The sequence below is a fragment of the Bufo gargarizans genome, chromosome 3 (genome assembly GCF_014858855.1).
Source record: "Bufo gargarizans isolate SCDJY-AF-19 chromosome 3, ASM1485885v1, whole genome shotgun sequence".
Lineage (NCBI taxonomy): Eukaryota > Metazoa > Chordata > Amphibia > Anura > Bufonidae > Bufo > Bufo gargarizans.
Window position 1 is genome coordinate 625,642,622 of NC_058082.1, and position 23,773 is coordinate 625,666,394.

A 23,773-nucleotide genomic window follows, 5' to 3' on the forward strand; every position below is an offset into this window, starting at 1 on the left:
AAATATTGCGCGCTTGATTTGCTGAAACCCCGCCCACTTTCCACCCCATGTTTTTAAATTTCAAAAAGAAATACACCATTCGATTGTGCTGGTTTGTGCCGCAAAAATGAACGTTTGCGCCGCTTTGGTTTCCGAGATATTGCGTGCTTGATTTAATGAAACCCCGCCCACTTTCCACCCCATGTTTTTAACCCTGACTCTAGACCCCCCAGGTGTGCTGCAGCTTGCCCCCCTCCCACAACTTTTTTTGGGGCACAAGCATATTATATATTTTTTTCTGCGTACGCTGACTGTGGCCGGGACTCTTAGCGTCACTGTTAGCGCATCGCACGCCCCACCGCTGATCAACTTCGGACGGTTGATCAGCAAGTTTGAATAAAAAAAAAAATCACATTTTTGGGCCTTTTTTTTTTGTCTGTAAGGTTTAGGGTAAGTTCCCGAACACCCGTCCCCACACACACCAAATAAAGTTTATCACACACACTCCCCTATGGCCTGCCGGATGTTCTAGGCGGCATATGCCCAGCTTGCCTCCGAGTCCGAGAGCCCCAGTGAGGACGAGGATAACCCCACTTTCCTTTTGTCATCCGCGTCCTCATCATCTAGCGATGATGATGAGACCCCAAGGCGGCGGAGACGCCGCCAGGTGGAGCAAGGAGACCGCCATGCTAGGGACCCTGTGGCCCACACTAGTACGAGAAGCTCTGGGGCTCGTACTAGTTTTCCGGCCCACCAGTTAAGACCACCGGAGCACCCTACCGGTGAACTTGTATGGTATACCCCAGAGCGTTTTGAGCCCGTGATTCCTGATTTTGTAGGCCAACCAGGAATCCAGATTTCCACAGTGGGCTTCACTGAATGCGACTACTTTAGTCTTTTTTTCAGTGACCCCTTTGTGAATCTGATGTTGGAGCAGACGAACCTGTACGCCCCACAGTTCATTGCTCAACATCCGGGCTCCTTTTTGGCTAGGCCCGGTGGCTGGACTCCGGTCTGTGCAGCCAAGATGAGGACGTTTTGGGGCCTCGTGCTGCATATGGGCCTAGTCAAGAAACCTAGTGTCAGGCATTACTGGAGTGGGGACATCCTCTACCAGACCCCACTTTACAATTATGCAGATAATGCAGCATGTCCCCCCCAAGGTGATTCTGCCTATGACCGCCTGTACAAAATCAGGTCTGTCATCGATCACTTTGGGGCCAAATTTGTGCAGGTCTATGTACCTGGAAGGGAAGTCGCGGTTGATGAGTCTCTCATTGCTTTCAAGGGGAGACTCATTATCCGCCAGTATGTTCCCTCTAAGCGGGCGAGGTATGGCATGAAGCTGTACAAACTTTGTGAGAGTACCTCAGGGTGCACTTACAAGTTTCGTGTGTACGAGGGGCGAGATTCCCGTATTTAACCCCCAGAAGGTTCCCCCACTCTGGGTGTTAGCGGGAAACTTGTTTTGGACCTTATGCACCCACTGCTAGATAAGGGCTACCACCTGCACATGGATAACTTTTATACTAGTATCCCCATAGTTTTATATCCGATTGTCAGTGGCTAAAATGGGGAAGGGGAACATAAATTTAGTACTCCATGGAAGTGTGGTACTCCTTGAAGCAACCAATAATGCAGAGGCCCGGATGATCGGGTCACGTGTCACATTGAGTAGTGGTGTCCTTCCGTATTCCCCTCTTGTGACACACTCTGCACCTTTTTTGGGTCCGCCCTTCTTTCCAGTATGGGGGACCACACCTGGAAAGTGTTGGCCAGGGACGATCTGGGCGCCTCCAGTTCCCGAGGTACTCTGGCCTGCTCTTTCCCGGTCAGAAAAGATCAGGTCCTTGAGGACTGCCTCATAGAACTGAAGGAATGTCCCTATGTTGCCAGCGCTCCGGGACAGCACAAAAGAGTTGTACAAGGCAACCTGTACCAAGCAGACCGCAACTTTTTTATACCATGCCCGGGTTTTGCGCATGGCGTTATATGGCTTGAGGACTTGATCAGGGAGATCAACTCCTCCCATATATCGATTGTAGTCGACGATGCAATCAGGCTTGAGGACCGTTGCTGCGGTACCTCGCACAGGGACAGGGGTGATGCCGTTACCGTGAATTGTGGACAGCATAAGGACATCCCTCTTGTCCTTATGCCTGACCAGCAACAGGTTTCCACTGGTAAGTGCACGGGTCGCACCCCTAGGGATAGGTACCTGGAGGGGGTGGGCAGGGAGGCCGCGTTGATTTTTCCGCACAGTCCCACAAGCGAACGTGGATCTGGCGGCGAGAGACTGGAACAAGGGGATACTAGTATAAAAGTTATCCACACAAAGGTGGTAACCCTTATCTAGCAGTGGGTGCATAAGGTCCCACACAAGTTTCCCGCTAACACCCAGAGTGGGGGAACCTTCTGGGGGTTAAATACGGGAATCTCGCCCATCGTACACACGAAACTTGTAAGTGCACCCTGAGGTACTCTCACAAAGTTTGTACAGCTTCACGCCATACCTCGCCCGCTTAGAGGGAACATACTGGTGGATAATGAGTCTCCCCTTGAAAGCAATGAGAGACTCATCAACCGCGACTTCCCTTCCAGGTACATAAACCTGCACAAATTTGGCCCCAAAGTGATCGATGACCGACCTGATTTGGTACAGGCGGTCATAGGCAGGATCACCTTGGGGGGGACATGCTGCATTATCTGCATAATTGTAAAGTGGGGTCTGGTAGAGGATGTCCCCACTCCAGTAATGCCTGACACTAGGTTTCTTGACTAGGCCCATATGCAGCACGAGGCCCCAAAACGTCCTCATCTTGGCTACACAGACCGGAGTCCAGCCACCGGGCCTAGCCAAAAAGGAGCCCGGATGTTGAGCAATGAACTGTGGGGCGTACAGGTTCGTCTGATCCAACATCAGATTCACAAAGGGGTCACTGAAAAAAAGACTAAAGTAGTCGCAGTGAAGCCCACTGTGGAAATCTGGATTCCTGGTTGGCCTACAAAATCAGGAATCACAGGCTCAAAATGCTCTGGGGTATACCAGACAAGTTCACCGGTAGGGGGCTCCGGTGGTCTTAACTGGTGGGCCGGAAAACTAGTACGAGCCCCAGAGCTTCTCGTACTAGTGTGGGCCACAGGGTCCCTAGCATGGCGGTCTCCTTGCTCCACCTGGCGGCGTCTCCGCCGCCTTGGGGTCTCATCATCATTGCTAGATGATGAGGAGGACGCGGATGACAAAAGGAAAGTGGGGTTATCCTCGTCCTCACTGGGGCTCTCGGACTCGGAGGCAAGCTGGGCATATGCCGCCTAGAACATCCGGCAGGCCATAGGGGAGTGTGTGTGATAAACTTTATTTGGTGTGTGTGGGGACGGGTGTTCGGGAACTTACCCTAAACCTTACAGACAAAAAAAATAAAAAAGGCCCAAAAATTTGATTTTATTTTTTTATTCAAACTCGCTGATCAACCATCCGAAGTTGATCAGCGGTGGGGCGTGCGATGCGCTAACAGTGACGCTAAGAGTCCCGGCCACAGTCAGCGTACGCAGAAAAAAAAATACAATATGCTTGTGCCCCAAAAAAAGTTGTGAAAGGGGGCGGGAGGGGGGCAAGCTGCAGCACACCTGGAGGGTCTAGAGTCAGGGTTAAAAACATGGGGTGGAAAGTGGGCGGGGTTTCATCAAATCAAGCACGCAATATCTCGGAAACCAAAGCGGCGCAAACGTTAATTTTTGCAGCACAAACCAGCACAAACGAATGGTGTATTTATTTTTGAAATTTTAAAACATGGGGTGGAAAGTGGGCGGGGTTTCAGCAAATCAAGCGCGCAATATCTCGGAAACGAAAGCGGCGCAAATGTTAATTTTTGCAGCACAAACCAGCACAAACGCAGCACAAAAGAATGGTGTATTTCTTTTTAAAATTTAAGAACATGGGGTGGAAAGTGGGCGGGGTTTCAGCAAATCGAGCGCAATATCTCGGAAACCAAAGCGGCGCAAACGTTAATTTTTGCTGCACAAACCAGCACAAACGAATGGTGTATTTCTTTTTGAAATTTAAGAACATGGGGTGGAAAATGGGCGGGGTTTCAGAAAATCAAGCGCGCAATATCTCGGAAACCAAAGCGGCGCAAACGTTAATTTTTGCAGCACAAACCAGCACAAACGCAGCACAAACGAATGGTGTATTTATTTTTGAAATTTAAGAACATGGGGTGGAAAATGGGCGGGGCTTCATAAAAATCTAACGCGCAATATCTCAGGAACCGAACCGGCACAAACGTTCATTTTTGCGGCACAAACCAGCACAAACGCAGCACAAACGAATGGTGTATTTCTTTTTGAAATTTAAGAACATGGGGTGCCAACTTCACACAGGTGTCCTGGAGCCCCACAATCTGCTATTGATGACCTATCCTAGGGATAAATCATCCACTGTTAAATCCTGGAGGACTTCTTTAATACTGAAAAGCTCTGTGATGTAAAGTGCCATCTTTGTCACAAGTCAGTTTGTAAAATATCTGATCAACTAGATCTGCCCCAGTCAATTTGCCTGCCTCTGGAAGTGACATCATCGCAGTAACTGTGCTGATGGGGCTTCATAAAACAGGTTTCTGTGGTCGAAAGCTGCACTGAAGCCTATTATCACCATGCCAAGCACGCCACCACAGAAGTAGAGCAGTGGAAATTTGTTATTCTGCATGATGAATCACCTGGCAGTGTGATACACGAATCTGGGTTTGGCGGATGCCCAGAACAGTCTACCTACTGGGAGGCATAGTGCCTACTGGAAAATTTGGCAGAGAAGGGATAATTGCAAGGAGCTGCTTTTCAGGGTTTTGGCTTGGCCCCTTTTTCCATTCATGGGTCATGTTAACACTACAAGATACAAAGGCATGTTAGTCAATTGTATGCTTCTAGCTTTGTGGCAGCACTTAGGACAAGGCCAAATGCAGTCTGCATGACCGTGCTCCACTGCACAAAGTGATGACCCTAAACACTTGGTGTGTAGGAGGAGCTTGAGTGACTTCTCTGCTTGTAAACCTCCTGCACAGATGGAATCACATGCGCTGCCTTAGACCATGACTGGCCTCAAAGGTGAGCAGCAAGTGAACCAGCAGTGAAATACCACTTTGAGACAGGTCACTGCTGAGGCCAGTCATTGGCTGCAACAGTGCACGTGACCCCTTTCGTAAAGGAAGTTTTCATGCAGTGAAGAAATGCTGAGACCCACTTAACCTGAACCGAGCGGTGAGGAGCAAGGAAGTATAGATCTTTTTACAGTCTCACTGGGCGTAGGAGTGTACAACCCCTTTAAGGTGGTATTATTGACCATTTTTTATTTGGTGCAAAAAACATCATAAGCTTTTATGGGATTTACATTGAAATTTTTTTTGTACAATGGCGTTTAAAAAAAAAAGCCCAGCAGCTCAGCCTAAATTGAGATGAACGTGGGCTGACGGCAGTGCACATTTTCAGCTGTTGTCATAGAAATGTCTCCGTTGATTTACAAGAGTGGATTGTTCATTGGCAATTATAATTCAGATTGAAACTCATCACTGTCACTGCAGTGATCGTTAAAATCTGATTTATGTTCAGGAGCCTACTGTATCCTCTACATTCATTATGTTTTACTTGAGGTGCACCTGCTAGCAACCCTTTTTTAAATTTGCACATTCGATTATAATAAATTTGCACACTATGCCTCAAATGTACATCATGGTGGTGTTGCAGGCAGAAGAGTGCCTTCAACATCTACAGCTGGTCTCTCACTGCAGTGGCCAGAATCAGAGATGGCCTCTTAGATAGCTTGGTCAATATCAACCACGGCATCTATGAAGTTTGATAGAGAGAGAAGCAAACTTTTTTTTAAACAAGGGTACTTCTAAAATGATATAGAAAAAGAAATGCTCATTGATTGTGCATGTACAATAGTATAGGGCTCTATGTTGATCCAAGTTTGGTCTAGAAGGACCACATGGGAGACAGGTACTGCGTCATTAGCCAAACCCTAAAATGTGGCTGTTTTACAATCTCATGAAATGTACCTTATGCTAGTATTATAAATTTCAAAAAGAAAGTCTCAATTTGCTTTTGCTGAGTTGCCAAAAAGCCATTTTGGCTAGAATAACTTTCATTTGTATGGTTATTTTTGAAAAAATAACAGTACATGCCTTGGTCTGAAGGGAAACCTTACATTTCATGATGATGTGTGCTGAGCCTATTGCAGAGGCATTAGCTTTCTGGCTCTTTAGTCTTTCATCATGCACACTATTATAATTTATTTGAAAGTGACATTAATTCCATGTACATCTACGAGGAGGTGTAGACACTTTATATAAAAACACAAGTACATGTCTTGCTGCTAGCGGCAAAAAAATGTATATTGAGGAAATGGTTACAACCCCAGGTGCCTACGTTGGATGAGGCCATTGGTACTATAAAAATACTTATGTATATGGATAGATTAGATGCGGAACATAGTAAAGAAAAAGCCACACAGTCCTTTATTCACAAATGGAGACCATTTATTGAACATTCACTCACTACCTATGAGGTTGTGAAACCATATGCAGAAACTACCTGGTATATGAAAGCACGAGTGGCAGGTAGGTTAGGCAACCTGTTAATATAACTTGAAGTCTTGGGATTATATGTGGTGCTATATTGAGTTGGCTGGTTAACTCTGTTTAGTTGGGATGGGGAAAACATATCTAGAGTGACGAAAGGGAGATCTAGGGGTTACGCCAATATGGAACAGAACAATATAGTGTAATTGTACCAGTATTTGTACATGGTGTCCCAGATCTTAAATCACTTTTCTTAGGGAGAGGGAGGGTGGGTTGGGGGTATAAAAGTAAAAATGAGATCTAGGCATAAACCTTCTCGAGAACACAATGCTATGCTTTAATCTTGCACCACGAGATGGTACTTGACATGATTCTTGTATTTTGACTTTCATTGTATGGGTCTTCTTACTTTTTGTAAATTGTACATGATGCCAGATCTGAATAAAAATTTTGAATAAAAAAAAAAAAACACAATAGGCATGAACTTATTAACAGACTGGTACAGAGATGGAGCAGACCCTACCTGCGAGAGTTTATAGTCTACGGCTACACACACATGACCATATGTGTTTTGCAGTCCGCAAAAAAAAAAAAACGTATGACATCCGTATGCCATCTTTTTTTTATTTTTTATGGTCTGTATCCATTGTAACAATGCCTAAAACATGCGGATAGTACACAGTGTGCTGTCCGCATTTTTTGCGGACCCATTGAAATGATTCGGTCTGCATCCTATCCACAAAAAAACGGATTGGACACGGAAACAAAATACGTTCGTATGCATGAGGTCAAGAATGAAAAATCAGCTATCACAAAGTATATGCAAATGTCAGATATACAGAGATGCCAGTCTTGATAAGACAAGTTGTTGGCGCACAGTGCACCATTATTATTAAGAGGCACATGTCTGTCAATAATTTTGGCACATACTCAGTTTGCCTGTCCACCAAAAAAAAAAAAATATGTATGAGGAACATGCCATGGATTCTAGCTGTAGTGTGCACCAGCTTCCTGGCGCATATATTGTAAAAGAGGTTGTCCCATCTCACCGCTTCCACGGCGAGATGGGACTAAGCGCCTGCCCCAGGTAGCCAGGCTTACGGAAACAGCCGAGCAGTGAGGCCTTCTTCTATTTCCATAACTCCTATTGTAGTGAATGGGTGCTACACAAATAACGTAGCAGAATGTAGCATCGACGCTTAGTTCTATCTCACAGTGGAAGCGGCGATATGGGACAACCCTTTTAAATGTGTCATGGCGCTAAAGTCCGTGCCACCGATGGCACTCTTTGATACATTCCCCCCATGTGTTCCTCATGTTGTATTAGATAGTAGCGGTTTATGGCTGTCATCTCCAAGAGAAACCTTACAATTACAATAACTCCCTGGATCAATGACAATCACTCTACAAACCAAAAGTAAAGTACAAAAGTATATTACATTGCAAATGCTATGCTAATAACTTAGAGATGCTTAGCAAATACATTTTGTACAAAATCATTTGAGCCCGTCTGCCGCACGCCAAGGCGATTTCTATAAGGCCTCTTTCACACTTGCGTTGTCCAGATCCGGCGTGTACTCCACTTGCCGGGATTACACGCCAGATCCGGAAAAACGCAAGTGTACTGAAAGCATTTGAAGATGGATCCGTCTTCAAAATGCTTTCAGTGTTACTATGGCACCCAGGATGCTATTAAAGTCCTGGTTGCCATAGTAGGAGCGGGGGAGCAGTATACTTACCATCCGTGCGGCTCCCGGGGCGCTCCAGAGTGACGTCAGAGCGCCCCATGCGCATGGATGACGTGCCATGCGATCACGTCATCCATGCGCCTGGGGCGCCCTGACGTCACTCTGGAGCGCCCCGGGAGCCACACGGATGGTAAGTATACTGCTCCCCCGCTCTCCGCTACACTTTACCATGGCTGCCAGGACTTTAGTGTCCCGGCAGCCATGGTAACCACTCTAAAAAAGCTAAACGTCGTATCCGGCAATGCGCCGAAACGACGTTTAGCTTAAGGCCGGATCCGGATCAATGCCTTTCAATGGGCATTCATTCCGGATCCGGCCTTGCGGCAAGTCTTCAGTTTTTTTGGCCGGAGCAAAAAGCGCAGCATGCTGCGCTATTTTATCCGGCCAAAAAACGTTCCGTTCCGGAACTGAAGACATCCTGATGCATCCTGAATGGATTTCACTCCATTCAGAATGCATAGGATAATCCTGATCAGGATTCTTCCGGCATAGAGCCCCGACGACGGAATTCTATGCCGGAAGACAATAACGCAGGTGTGAAAGAGCCCTAAGACGGGTCCTAACACTAAAGCTCACCTGTTGGGTGCCATAACAGCGACCATGAAATCCAGGAAGTGCAGGTCCCACATGCATGCTGGGCCCCTTTTGATTTATGTCTATGTGGAGCCAAAATGGCCTTCATTGAATACAGGGGCTACAAATACCAGCATGCATGCTGAGCAGACTATATACTCATGCTAATTAAAATCAGTCTGTGATCAATGACCCATCTCCGTTATCTAGTAACCCTAAACTTTTATTTTGTTACCCTCAAGAAATGCATCAAGGCCCAGTGTGAATGCACCATACATTGTGTAACCAATAGTTTTCCTTGAGCTGACTCCCTGCTGTTCTGTTGCTGTAGTGTAGTATATATTATGTGAATAGTTTCTAATAATGTACTATATCCACTTTCAGCTTCTTGTCTCTGCATACGGTGTCTCCTGCTTCAGAACAACTTTGTGATCTTTCTGAGCCTTTGAGGTACTTAATGTTTCTTTTTAATTCAGTACTCCTCCTGCTGTTCTATGTGCTTTGCTATTTTATGCTTAATATCCTCTTTTTTTTTAAATTCTTTTATTTGTGAAATATAGTGGCTTTATTAATAATTATAATTATATTTTTTTTTTTTATAAATTCATTATTTCAGTACTAACTGAAGCTTTTACAAAATTTTTGGTTGATGGTGTTTACAGGGAAAGATATATCTTTGCAGACCGTGTTTAATTTCTGATGTGCAGTTTTCATTGCAGTGTCAATGCGTGGTAATCTGCGTTTAAAGGGAACCTGTCACAATTAAAATGCAGTGCAATCTGCACGCAGCATGTTATAGACCAGGAAAAGCTGAGCAGATTGATATATAGTTTTATGGGAAAAGATTCAGCATAAAACTTGTAATATATTCATTTAAACCTCTGCTCTTTTTATGCATCAGAGTCTCGTGGGCGGTCCTACTCAGTGATTGACAGCCTTCCCTGTATGCTCAGTCATGCACAGTTGGCTGTCAATCAGTGAGTGACACTGCCCACATGACTCCTAAGCCTAAAAAGAGCAGAGGTTTATATGTATAAATTACAGGTTTTACTGACTCTTTTCAAAAACTATATATCAATCTGCTCAGCTCCTCCTGCTCTATAAAAGGCTTCCTGGCCACAGGTTCCCTTTTAAAACGGACCTTTTGTCAGGGCTAAACAAATACCAGGATCCAGCAGCCAATAAGGAAACTAGTAGCATTAAAGAAAGGAGGCGATTAAGTGCTGGAAATATTTTGTATTTTTTGAGCATTTTCAGATGATTAGGGTTCCTTTAAGTCCCGGGTCACCTAGATTTGATTTTGCGGCTTACTTTTTAACTTATTTTATTTTATCTAATTTTACTCACTTGTATAGCACTGACATATTCCGTAGCACTTTAAAGATATTATATTCACTAGCTCAAAACAAAATCTTAGATCTGTGTTTTCGGGAATCATTCGCTTACATCAATTTATTTCAATAAATGGTCAGTTCACCAGTATTTATCAAGTTAGATTTAGGAATTATGATAAATCATGTAAATACTTTATTCACCATGATAACAGTTATAACGTTCTTCTTGTTTTATTTTAGGATTGTGGAGTTTGAAGATAAAGGTTACCAAGCATCAGTGGATGAGAGTATCGCATATGAGAGCAATAGGAAAGTACCCAATGAATCGCCTGAAGTACCAGATACACTAAGTGTACCCCAACAAAGCAGGGCAAGGTCTGGAACACTCCCTAGTGACTACAGATTTGTGAATGAAAATGTAAGGTTAAAGAGCAAAGATACTCGCTACTCAGCTGTCCCTATTTCAGAATCTCAACCTGACACTAGGTATTCCTCACAGTTGGGAGAAGAATACAGAAAGGAAGACCCAGTACCAGTGAATAAAAAGCGTGGACCAGCTCCTCAAAGACCACCACCACCAAAACTAGACAAGTACTGGCGTCAGAACGGTTCCACGTCATCTCTAGCTACATCTACAGAATCTTTACTGACACCATCTCATGGAACAAGTACATCTTATTCCCCAGGCAGTGTAGATGTTGTGAAACTTCAGGCATCACCTGCCCACAGTCCCGGGACGCCTTCAGATAAACATTTAAATGTCCTTTTGCACAACCGAAGAATTTCTGGGTCATCGGAGAATGTCAGCCAGCACCTAGACAAGAAGCAAAACAGTAGTGAGACTGAGGTTTCCTCCAAATCCTGTTATCTTCAAAAACCTGGGATGGAGCGATCACGATCACCATCTCCTCAATTTGCTCCTCAGAAGCTTACAGATAAGCCACCGCTTCTAGTTCAAGATGAAAGCTTGGCCAGGTAATGTCTTGCCAAAAAGGCAGCTAAATATAAAACAAAATTTGTTTGTCTTGTTAATATAAATAGTGATTTCTATTTGTTTTATATGTCCTAATCGAATATGTGGTATTCTGTTTGTAGTCTTCCTTTCTTTTCCAGTTCCTTACATGCTGGTTGTGAAAGAACCTGTACATTTGGGAACATCTATTTCTACGTGTTTTTTTTTTTTTTTTTTTATGGATATGAAGAAAATTGGTGCAAAAATGCATTAATTAGGACAGATAGGATACTTGATGTTCTAAACTTTTTCAAAATAGTCATAAAATATAATGGAATTAGGTTGCAGTGGTGTCCAACAGACCTTACTGACTATAACGCAGTCCACCAGGATTCCATCATAGTTTCCATTATTTTACTGAAAAAATAGCACACATTTTTTTCCTGATTTTCTTTTTTTCCTGAATCTTTAATAAAGACTCCTAACAGAGCCTCCGCCCCAGATGTGAACACAGCCCAATGCAACAAATTTTAATAAAAGATATATATGATCAGCTTTACTTTGTACTCTTAGAAACCACCTAGTGCAAACCTAATAAATTAAGCATTGTTACCTAAGTAAAGGATCAATGTAGACTAAGTCCCCACAAAGTCTATGAGTAGTTTTAACCATGTAAAACTGCTGACAGAACTAGATAGGGGCTAGGTGGAGCAAGCCAAACATACATTCTGTGGAGCTTTTATCATCAGGAGTAGTGTGAATTTAAATGTTTACTCTGCCAGGTTCTGCTCCAGCAAGTACTTTGGAGACGGAGCTTCAATTGGATGGGCTCTCTACTTTGACCTTCTTCACAGACCATCCCCTCTGCTCTTAATGCCAGCTATAGCATCCAACTAGGAGACCACTACAGCTGTCACTCAGGGCAGAAGGGAGTGGCTGTGAAGCAGGTCAGTGCAGAGAGCACTACACAGTGACGCACCTCCTCCAGAGCACTTGCAGGACCAGATCCTGGAAAATTGAAATTCATATTCACTTTATTTCTGATAAAAATCTCCACAAAATATATTTTTCCTGCTCTCCCAGCCCTACCTAGTAATCTCAACCATTTTACTTTGTCAAAACTTCTAACTCTGTTGTGAGTTAGCCTACGCTGAACCGTTATTTAAGTAACTCTGCTTGATATATTATGTGTGGTTTAAAGACTACAAAGTAAAGCTGCTCTCCATCACAGATTCCGGGGAAAAAAACTAGAAAAAAGTACTCTATTTTTCGAGTAAGTTGAAGGAAACCATCAAAATCGGGGGCAGATTGGTCAAAGGCCCTACAGGGAAATTTACTGGTGGGCCGACGCACAGGGGGCTTCCTAAGCCCTCCTCATAGCCGACAGCCAGGTACATAAGGATCTGATGCTCTCAGTATTAATTAATGTAGGCGCAAGCACTTATGCACCTACCCAGCGGCCCTCATGAATTCAACTGTATTGCCAATGATACAGTTTCATACGGTGGCGTGGGCAGCAGTATTTTGTGCTGCACTCTGGTGTTTGGTTCTGCTGGGGCGGTATTTTGTTCTGCCCTATGGTATTGCTGGTCCCACCTACTTCTGTTGGCTCTTCCTACATTTGTTGGCCCTGGCTCTCCCTACATGTGTTGGCCCTGAGTAGTAGTGTTGCCCCGCTTTCTGTCAATTTGGACTCACCTACAACATGGGGCCAGTTTTCTTTTCTAAGTCCACTTTAAGTTCTCAGTCTGCTCCTGATCAAAACTGCTTACAGTTTCTCTTTAAAGCATATATCCAATGATGATCATGGCCATGTTTGTATTAGAGACTTCCAGGATCTTACAATTGCTTTAGCAACCAGACAGCCCACTCTGGCAGTTGTGATCATCATCGGAGGTCCAATTACAAGGACATGATAGATGAGCCAGAGTGGTGAGCGGCTCCTGCTTTGATGAACTTTAGCCCTCCATGCATCATATGGACCACCATTCATCTTAATGCCCACTAAAGTAATACTATGGTCAAACATGGCTTCTCCTGGCAAATTCAGCACAACTGTTTGTTGTGGCACTTCTGAAAGGGGTTTTCTTTTATAAGACAAGTCCTTTAACCCCATAACAGTATTGCTTGAGCTCTGCTCTGGCAGCAGGGGGAGGGGGACGCCTGTGCACAACATTTTAATGCACCACTTGTTAAAGGAATTGTCTCATTCAACAAATGACATTTATCATATAGATAAAGTTAATACAAGGCACTTACTAATGTATAGTTATTATCCATATTGCCTCCTTTGCTGGCTTGATTCATTTTTCCATCACATTATACATTGCTCCTATCCAGGGGTTGCGACCACCCTGGAGTCCAGCAGCGGTGGCCGTGCTTGCACACTATAGAAAAAAGTGCTGGCCTCTCTGGTGGCTGGGAGTGCACATAGGCTAGCACTATTTCCTATAGTGTGCAAGCATGACCACCACTGCTGGATTGCAGGGTGGTCGTAAGCATGGAAACGAGCAGTGAATAATGTGATGGAAAAAGGGACCAAGCTAGCTAAGGATGTAGTATAAATGCCATTTGCTGAAGTGAGACATCCCCTTTAAGTGCTGTGGAGTGCTTTATTGAATTGAACACATCATTTTTTGACAATTACGTAATTGCGTTCACTTTATATAAATAGGAATTTAGCAGTCACTTTAATAGTTTGAGGCCAAGATTTGGCTGATGGTGGCTACAAAACAATTTGTTTCACAGAACCGAAGCTTCTTTGAGACAGGATATACTTTCTTCTCCATTATATATGGAGGTTAGATCATGTGAAAGGTTAGATCATTTACATTCCCAAAGCATCCACGTGAAATGTACAGTGTCTCAGGAAGCCTCGTTTTACAAACCACTGGAAAAATATAGTTAGGATAAAAGTGATTGTTTTTCCATCTGCGGGTATTAGCCAATAGGTTTTTATGCTCTTGCTGGCATCCAGCGTGTTTTTTTTTCTTTTTTCTTTTTCCAACTTACATTAAAAAAACGAAATAAAAGAGAAAATGCTTATCCTTTGAAAGGTCATTTAAAGCTCACATGGTGCTGGTCTTCTGAGTGCACATGACTGGTCCCTGCTGTCCTGCTCATCACAGTCCATCCCAAGCACAATTGTGGCCATTTATACAACTTTTCCATGTGAATAGCTTTGGGCAGATTTCTGTCTTAGAATAGGTTCCAACAACGACTAACTACAGTAGATACATAGGATTAAGGGCATCTGTCAGCAGTTTTGTACCTATGAAGCTGGCTGACCTGGCTAAAGGCATCTGTGTTGGTCCCATGTTCATATGTGTCCGCATTGCTGAGAAAAATTATGCTTTAATATATGGAAAAGAGCCTGTAGGAGCAACGGGGGTGTAACCGTTACCGCTAGATGCAGAGAGAGCAGAGCCTCTACGAGTAATGAATTCTCTTCTGTACTGATGAGGGACAAAAACCTCAAGACATCTGTCTGAGGAGGGATATTTGACTTGGCTATCTTCTCTTGTCATGTTCCAAGACTTGTTAAAAGGTTGGACATTGACTTATAGGGAGTCACTTCCAAAAGGTGGCACTCGCAAGACAGTTCTTTCTCTGGGAGATACCTCTTTACATTCTGAAATTTTGAGAAAGGTATGCCAGTTTTGATGTCCCGAAAATCCTGGTACTAGTAGAAATCAAAGAGTCCTGGCACTCGCGTATCTTCACTTCATACCATTTATTCAGGTAAATGTACAGATGTAGCAGTCGGCGAGCTTAAATTTGACTCTGATAACCAAGATAACACTGTGCCATGTGTTATCTCGTGACAAAGGCCATTGAAAAGATAGTTATCTATTTCTTGCCATTCTTTACTTAACCCGTTAACTATCACGTTTAGCTCAGCTGCATCTGTATATATATATTGTTACGTTAGGACGCGTTTCAGCCATCCTGAGCCTTTGTCAACCAGAGCACCGTGACCTTGAAGGGGGTTCTCCAGGCTTTTAATATTGATGACCTATCCTCTGTATAGGTCAATATCAGATCGGCGGGGGTCCGACACCCGGCACCCCCGCCTATTATCTGTATGAAGAGAAGGGACGTGCCGTACTCGTGTGCTGTCTCCTATCTCTCTTCCTGCTTGCCATAGACATAGCAGCAGCACGCACGGCGTGTGCTTTCTCTTCATACATCTGATCGGCAGGGGTCCCGGGTGTCGGACCCCCGCGAATCTGATATTGATGACTTATTCTGAGGATAGGACATCAATATCAAAACATGGAAAACCCCTTTAATTTATTTATTTATATGTATACCTGTTCATTGTTTAAAATAAAAATGTATATGATCACTTTGAAACATGGGTGGTAGTGGGAGGCACAAAGGCTTATTGAGTATACTGTTTTTGGAGGACAGAAGAGCGTAGTAGACTATGCTTTTGTCCTACCAAAAGAGTACTGAAAGGTAAACTCTTCAGGCTCTGTTTGGTCCATTTAGGGCTTTGCTTGTCGTAGAGTAAAAATGTGATGTGAACAGGTCCTATTATGTTCAACTTGATCTGTATCACAAAGTTTCCAGTGACCAGTATCAGTCTAAACTGGTATGTGACAGGCAATGCATTTGACCTGCTTAAAGAGTGTGATCTAAACCTAGAACAAAGGGTGTACTTTTTGTTTTTTTACATATTTTACTTTGTAATCTGTCTTCAAGGTCATTAAAGAGGTTGTCATATTGGCATAGATATCTTATTAGGGCATAGAACACAGTCTCCCACTAGGTAATCTCCTTACCTCATAACATGGCTGGTGTGTTGGAAAAGTTTGGTTGCAGCTTCAGATGGTTGGTGAGAATCAACCTCCTGCAATAAATATCACTATGGTGTCCCTGCCAGTTTTTGTTCTGCAATCTGAACTGTATTACCCTTTAGGCCGGGTTCACATCATCGTTTTGTTTTCCGTTCTTCTGATCCATCAGAAGAACTGAAAAATAAATAAAAAAACAGATCCTTAATTTTGAGTATCCGGACTGTTTTGCGCATGCAGGACTTATTCTCCCATCTAAAATAATGGATCTCTGAAGGAACTGACAAAAACGTATGCAAAATGAGCGAACGTATGCAAAATAAAGAATCAATTTTTTTTTCTTCTGTTCTTCTGACGGATAAGAAGAACAGAAAACAAAACTGTGATGGCCTTATTTGTAATCCAATGGAAAAATTATTTATCACCTATCCTATGAATAGGAGAGAAAGGTCATTAGTGGAAATCCTTGTCAGAGGGTTTGGAGCCACTGAACCCGCATGTCCTCTGCAACCAGGTTCGAGGGAGTCCAGGACTCCTCTCCAGCAGCTCCAGGCACATGTGCTTTGTTTCATTGAAGCTGAGGGCAGTACTCCTTGCCTCACAGTACATGCACCGTGAAGCGTCGCAACGTCTGGTTTTATTATAGGCAGATTTTGGAAAGCTAAACCCCGGCTGCATAAGGACTTTTTGGTGGTTTAATGGCCTAAAGTTATAGATAGATAGTATTATTTTCCCCTTGTTGCTAAAGTCAAATGTTTCCGTTTATCCTTCCTCTGACCCTCAGCATGTTCTTAAACTATCAATTTTAGTGGGTGTATTTTGGTACAAAAATTAAAAGAAATCTTTATTTTCATGTTGCTTGAGGTTTCAGTTATCCAGCCATATAATTTTATAGAACACAAAATCATAGCATTCAGTTTGTAGAACATCTAAACTATATTTTAGCAAAGCTTGTGGACACATCCTCCACACTGCTTGTTTTGTTTTCTTGTTTGCTTTTAGCCCTTTTTTTTAATACACAAGTTTGAACCGTAACGGTTATGAAAATCATATAAAACACTATATATATTTTCTTTTCTTTAGAATTGAAAGAGTGATCGACAACACCACAATTAAGATGGTTCCCATTAAAATTGTCCATTCAGAAAGCCATGCAGAGAAAGAAAGCAGGAACAACTTGCTGAGTGCCATTGAGCCACCAGCCTTACCCACCGGTCTTACCAAAGACCAAATCAAAACTCTCAGCACATCTGAACAGTCTTATTCCCGCTTTTGTGCTTATACAAGACTTGACCATGATCCAGAAGACCAGCCCAGTGAAACCAACACTCAGTCAGTTCAGGAATTTGTAGAGAACGCAAGTCCTGACCCATCTCTAACAGCTGGTAACTCCAAGGGCAAAGATTTGATCTACGCTGATCTGAAGTCTGAGGAGCTGATGAGAGAAATTGTAGGAAAAGATAAGTCTCTTGCAGACATTTTGGATCCTAATGCCAAAATGATGACTACAATGGACCTTATGGAAGGAATATTTAGAAAGGATGAACACCTTCTTGAAGAAGCTCAGCAACGTAGGAAGATGAATCCAAAGGTTCCATCTCCAAGGCCTTCAGACGAAAAGTATGTTTAATCATATTGGTTATTACATAATGAAATGTACATTTTATGGCTTTGGCAGCAGAGCAACCCCAACTAGTTTACAGCAGTCTGTATCTGGAGGTTCAGCAGCATACTGCCATAAAATAACAAGGATGTATGTGAGGCTGATGTGGTAGGTTTGGGGCACTACTGATAACGGAGTTTGCAACCTTACTAGGCTATATGCCAAGTTTTGATACATGCCACATTTTTTTGTATCCGCATATGAAAAAAGATTTTTGATGTTCGCTGTTTGACATGCTTAACTTTAGTGGTTTCTTTGTACGGATATAAATGTAAGTGCTTTATCACATGAAATATAGTACTACGTAGTCGCCCCCCGGTGGATGATACAACTCATTGTCAGGAAGCTAGAAAAAATGTCTTTCAGAACCTCTTTGATGCCACATGTCTATCACTACTCATCAGATCAGAAGGCATTGTGTTGTATTCATTGTAGATGGATAGATGCGATACATAAAATAGATTAGATAGATAAAGTAGATCTATAAACGATAGAAAAGATAGAAAGATAAAATAGAAAGATAGTTAAGATAGGTAGGTTAGATGTATACGGTAGATGGAAAGATAGCTTTATATGGATAGATGACGTAGTTTGTAATCTCAGTAAAAACATGATTTTTATTTTCCACAGAAAAGAAGATCCCAATAAAGCAGCCGCAGCAGCAGCCGCTGCCATCTCTCTGACCACCAGCTCCACATACTACAGCACGTCTGCACCGAAAGCCGAGCTCCTTATTAAAATGAAAGATATGCAGGAACATCAGCACAACGAGGAGAGCTCTGAGGACGAGCTGGACCACAATCTATTTGAGAAAAAGGTAGTTAAATGGGCATGACATTGCATTTGGAAATCTGCAGGTTGGAGACTATTGACCTCACATGAGGGGGCATCACTTGTCATATATTGAGTATTTAGGCTAGTTTCACGTCCATTCGTGAGCTCCGTTTGAAGGAGCTCACGAGCGGAGCAGAACGCTTCCGTCCAGCCCTGATGCAGTCTGAATGGATGCGGATCCGCTCAGACTGCATCAGTCTGGCGGCGTTCAGCCTCCGCTCCGCTCAGCAGGCGGACACCTGAACGCTGCTTGCAGCGTTCGGGTGTCTGCCTGGCCGTGCGGAGGCGTGCGGATCCGTCCAGACTTGCAATGTAAGTCAATGGGGACGGATCCATTTGAAGATGCCACAATATGGCTCAATCTTCAAGCGGATCAGTCCCCTATTGACTTTCAATGTAAAAGTCTGGACGGATCCGCTCAGGCTAATTTCACACTTAGCTTTTTTTTGCAAATATAATGCAGACGGATCCGTTCTGAACGGACCCTCCGTCTGCATTATTATGATCGGATCCATTCAGAACGGATCCGATCGAACGCTAGTGTGAAAGTAGCCTTAGGCTACTTTCACATCTGTGTTTTTGCTAGATCCGTCATGGTTCAGCAAAAACTCTTCCATCATGATAATACAACCGTCTGTATCCGTTATGAACTGATCCGGTTGTATTATCTCTAAAATACCCAAGATGGATGAGTCATGAACACCATTGTTTTTCTTCATGTCCGAGAAAAGGGATCCAGCACCATTGACTTACAATGTGTTTCATGCCGAATCCGCTGCTTGCATCGTTTTTCTGTCCGCTTTGGGAATGCAACCAAACGGAACGGAATGCATTTTGGAGCATTCAGTTCCGTTCAGTTCAGTTTTGTCCACGTTGACAATGAATGCGGACAAAACAGAAGCGTTTTCCTCCAGTATTGAGATCCTAAAAAATGTTTGCACAAGTCAGGTGATCACACGGCATTGTACCGTGGTGAAGGGAAGTGACAGCGGTGTTCATTTGGACAATTTCCATCTTCCGACTCTTAACCAGGAGAACGTGGTGTTTTATTCTAGAATCACAAAGGCTGGGGAACTTATTTTATGAGACAAGCTAATTAACTGATGAGGAATTCTCCATGCCCCAGCTATAGAACATTGTCATCTCCAGGCCGAGCACAGGCCAGGCCAGCTCATCCCTGAAAAGACTTATTATACTGTGGTCTCTGAGCTAAATAAAACCTGCCATTGTAAAGCATCACTGCCGCCCGTTCCTACCCAGAATGAATGTATAGGAGGATGCTTAGGGATGTCTCCATTAAACCTTTCATAACCCTGCACTGCCAGGGATCTCTCTGTTAACCCCTCACTACCCTAGAGCACCAGGGATTTATGCATTAAACCCCATTTACACACAAGTGAACCAGAGATGTCTCTAATTGCCTTTTCGCTGCCTTTAACCACCAGGGCTCGTTTTAACCCCTTTCTTACACTCTTTACTGGCAGTGACAATACATTTAATGGTTTGTCCAGGGGAAAATTATTTTTATAACATCTCAGTATGGTAAAAATAAATAAATAAATAAAAGGTAAACTCGCCGGACAGAGGGACATATGACCACTGCAGCCAGCCTTGTAGCCAATGATTGGCTGCAGCACTCACATGTCCCTTTGTCAGTACGTCACCACTACAGCAGGAGGTAGAAAATGGCAGAGACTCTGGGCATCCCTGAAACTGGAGTGGCAGAGGATAGCGGAGTATGTTTTTCTTTTGATTTCTTTTCACCATGCTGAAACATTTTACTAGTATATTTTTCCCTTAGGCAACCACTTTAACTCCTTCATCACTCTAGACCAGGGATGCTCAACCTGCGGCCCTGCAGCTGTTGCAAGACTACAACTCCCAGCATGCTAGGACAGCCTACAGCAGGGCATGGTGGGATTTGTAGTTTTGCAACAGCTGGAGGGCCGCAGGTTTAGCATCCCTGCTCTAAACCATAAGGGAAGTTACCATTAACCCCTTTATTGCCTTAGATGTAATCAACAGCTGAATTACCGGAGTGTTTACCCCCTTCCTTACCAGGTGTATATAGTCGTGCAGCAGTAAGCAAGAGGTTAAGCATGAAATGCTTTATCACTGTATACTGATGTATGACGATTGATTGCATATTAGAGGTATTTTGTGGACTGCATATGGGGGGGGGGGGGGGGGCGGGCATTCTGTGGTTGATATTTGGACTCTGAATGATGAGTGCACCAAATGGCAGCACCTTGTGGGAGTCTGACATTCAGATATAAATATTCAAGGTCCATTTACACAGGCTGACTGAGCAAGCAGTGGTTTTGTTCATGATAATTCCTTTCTCATCAGAGCTGCATTTATATGTACGAGCGATATCTGCTGCGATCACTTGTCCCCATGTACATTTATTGTTTCCTTTAAAACAATGATTTTGGTGTCCACATCAACATTGCTTTTGCATTTGCTCATTCATCAGGAGATTGGCTCTACCTTTACATGGGCCGAAATAAGAGACCTTTAGATTTGCACTGAGTCTAGATAGTTAGACAACTAGACAGACAGATTAGATATTCATGAGATTAAAGACTAAGGCCACTCTCACACGGTCAGTATTTGTAAGCCAAGACCAGGAGTAGGTCCAAAACAGAGAAGAGGCACAAATCTGTCTCTGTAGGTTCCATTCTTGGTTTAGGGCTTACAAATACTGATGCAAAATACTAAGGGCTCATGCACATGACCGTATGCCCTCCGAGACATACAGTCCTTGAGCGGGCCATATCTCCCGAAACGGCATACATTGTGTGCACGGGAGCGCACAGCATCATAGGTTACTATGATGCTGTGTGCATCGGGCTGTCCGCGGTACTATTGTCCCGCATATGGTTGTGTGCATGAGCCCTAACGATGTGAAATTAGCCTAAGGGTGGCCAGAGACCTTAGGTAGCGGTTTCCTGAGCCCTCCATACACGTAAATGCTCGGCCAAGTGTGCATGTGCCCTAAGTAGTGAGAGAAGAGAAAAGCCGCAACAAGATTCTGAAATTGAGCTGCCCGATCCTTATCTCCCCTGATATCTGCCATCGGAAGGCACATGTATACATAAGGTGGTCAGTCAGTCTTCCCTGACCAGATTTACAGTTTTAGGGCACATCTGTTGCTTTGGCAAATCTACATAGGTTTATTTGTATGAGATTTTCCTAGTCATCTTGTGTTGTTGAATATTAATGTACTTTATATTCTCCAGATGACGACATTCTTGAACCTGTTTTTTTTTTCTCTCTGCTGACCACAGCAAGAACTCATCGACAGCATCAGCAAGAAGCTGCAAGTTCTACGCGAAGCTCGAGAAACTCTCTTAGAGGACATCCAGTGTAACAATGCTTTAGGGGAGGAAGTCGAGATTATAGTAAAAGAAGTCTGCAAACCGAATGAGTTTGACAAGTTTCGAATGTTCATTGGTGATTTGGAAAAAATTGTGAATCTGCTGTTGTCACTATCTGGAAGGTTAGCTCGGGTGGAAAATGCCCTTAACAACTTGGATGAGAAGGCCTCCTCAGAAGAAAGGGTATGTACAAGTGTGATAATAAGAGCTGTCAAGTGAGCTCCAGCCCATGTTGACCATATGAAGTGTTTCCGTAGAATATCCAGTTTTGGTTACGCTTCTTGCTGGCAGGTTCACAAAGTCTCTAATGATACCAATCTGTAACTTTGGCAATAATATGAACATCTCTCTCAACAAATGTAAATTTCCGTGATGGCGCATATTTTATAGAGAAATCCACATGGGGTCAAGTAAGAACCTCTTGATAATATTAAGATTGCCCATAATCTACCACATAGATGTGATTCTGAGTTTTGTAGCAGATGGATAATGACATGGAGGACTTCAAGGATATGAGGCCCAAAGGTCTAATTTCCAAATACATTTCTAAATTCTTATTTCCTGTGCTAATCGTCACTTTTCTCTTATCTTTTCAGCGGACGTTAGTTGAGAAGAGGAAGTTGCTGACCAGACAGCATGAAGATGCAAAGGAACTTAAAGAGAACTTGGACCGTCGTGAGCGGACCGTCTTTGACATTTTGGCTAGTTACCTTAATGAAGAAAATCTTGCAGACTATGAGCACTTTGTGAAGATGAAATCAGCACTCATCCTCGAGCAGCGGGAACTGGAAGACAAAATCAAACTGGGAGAAGAACAGTTGAAATGCCTCACTGATAGCCTCCCTCCAGATCGTACCAAGTAGAGAATGGCAGCGCCAAAGCTGGACTTGTGGCCGGCCGTCCTTGCACGTTTTTTTTTTTTTTTTTAAATCTCCACACGTCATAATGACTAGAATCTTTCTGGTGGATGTAACACAAGATGAAACTCTTCTCACTAGCAATAATGTTTTTTTTTTTTGTTTGATTGAAATTCTATATATTTAATTTTTTTTATTTTATGATGGACTCAATATTTTAGATCCATAGGTGTTTATGTTAGATATGCAAATGTAAATTTACAATTTGAGATCCTCCGTATAGTGAACTCTGTTCCATCATACTGCATGTAGCCATGGTCTCTGCTGTTTTATGTATAACATACAGTATAGGAAATCTCTGCAAAGAATCTGATCTCATTGAAAGGTGTTCTATAGAACGGTTACTGATAGAATTGTTAGGGCAATATTTTTTTTCTGTTTCTCATTTTTCTTATCTGATCTCATCTCACCGCAGTTATGCAAAGGTTTTATTTATCAGCCTGAAAATCTGCTGTCGTCTCATTTTCTCCTGGAGAAAGATAATAAACGATGAAAAACAAATGACGTCTCAGTAAATGCTATGGTATAGTGCATTATACGTAGCCAAAAACAATGGGGCAAATTTACTAATAAGCACCAAATGTGACTTAGACACTTTTTTGTGCCTCGTCAGACAAGGCAGGCATGGCTTAGTGGGTAAGTATGTGGCTTATTTGAAAAAGAGCGTGGCCTGAGATGTGACACTGTGCACAGCCAACCAGTACGTATAACCAGTGTAAAGTTAGACAAAAGTGTTCAACCATGTACCAAATTTATCATACAACGTGAGCCACTGTGGTTAAGCTGGCGCATTTTCAGACGGTCTGGTCTAAATTTACATTGTATAGATACTAGGATTAGTGAATCTGTCCCAGTGTTTCCAAAGTGACACCACTATGCTCATGTCGAAGGTTATACCGCTCTCATTCCTTTTACCTATTAACCTCTTAGTGATCACCCATACGCCTTCTTATGGCTTATCACTAAGGGACCAGGGACAGGTCTCTCATGCCGCAGAGAGTGGGGCTCTGCAGAAAAGCCAG

General features: G+C 43.2%; 1 protein-coding gene across 2 annotated transcripts in view; it reads left to right on the forward strand.

Annotated features, from left to right (window-relative positions):
• The window catches only part of SHROOM2 (shroom family member 2), a 181,228-nt gene extending 157,976 nt beyond the window's left edge, over positions 1 to 23,252 (forward strand). The window contains exons 6-11 of one of the 2 annotated variants that reach the window (XM_044284563.1): positions 9,257 to 9,322; positions 10,447 to 11,181; positions 17,041 to 17,577; positions 18,251 to 18,437; positions 21,745 to 22,017; positions 22,431 to 23,252. In XM_044284563.1, the coding sequence (XP_044140498.1) occupies positions 9,257 to 9,322; positions 10,447 to 11,181; positions 17,041 to 17,577; positions 18,251 to 18,437; positions 21,745 to 22,017; positions 22,431 to 22,697 (2,065 nt within the window). In that variant the 3' untranslated portion in view covers positions 22,698 to 23,252. The remainder of the gene's footprint in view (positions 1 to 9,256; positions 9,323 to 10,446; positions 11,182 to 17,040; positions 17,578 to 18,250; positions 18,438 to 21,744; positions 22,018 to 22,430) is intronic. The other variant, XM_044284564.1, reaches the window with a different exon arrangement.
• The last annotated feature ends 521 nt before the right edge of the window (positions 23,253 to 23,773 follow it).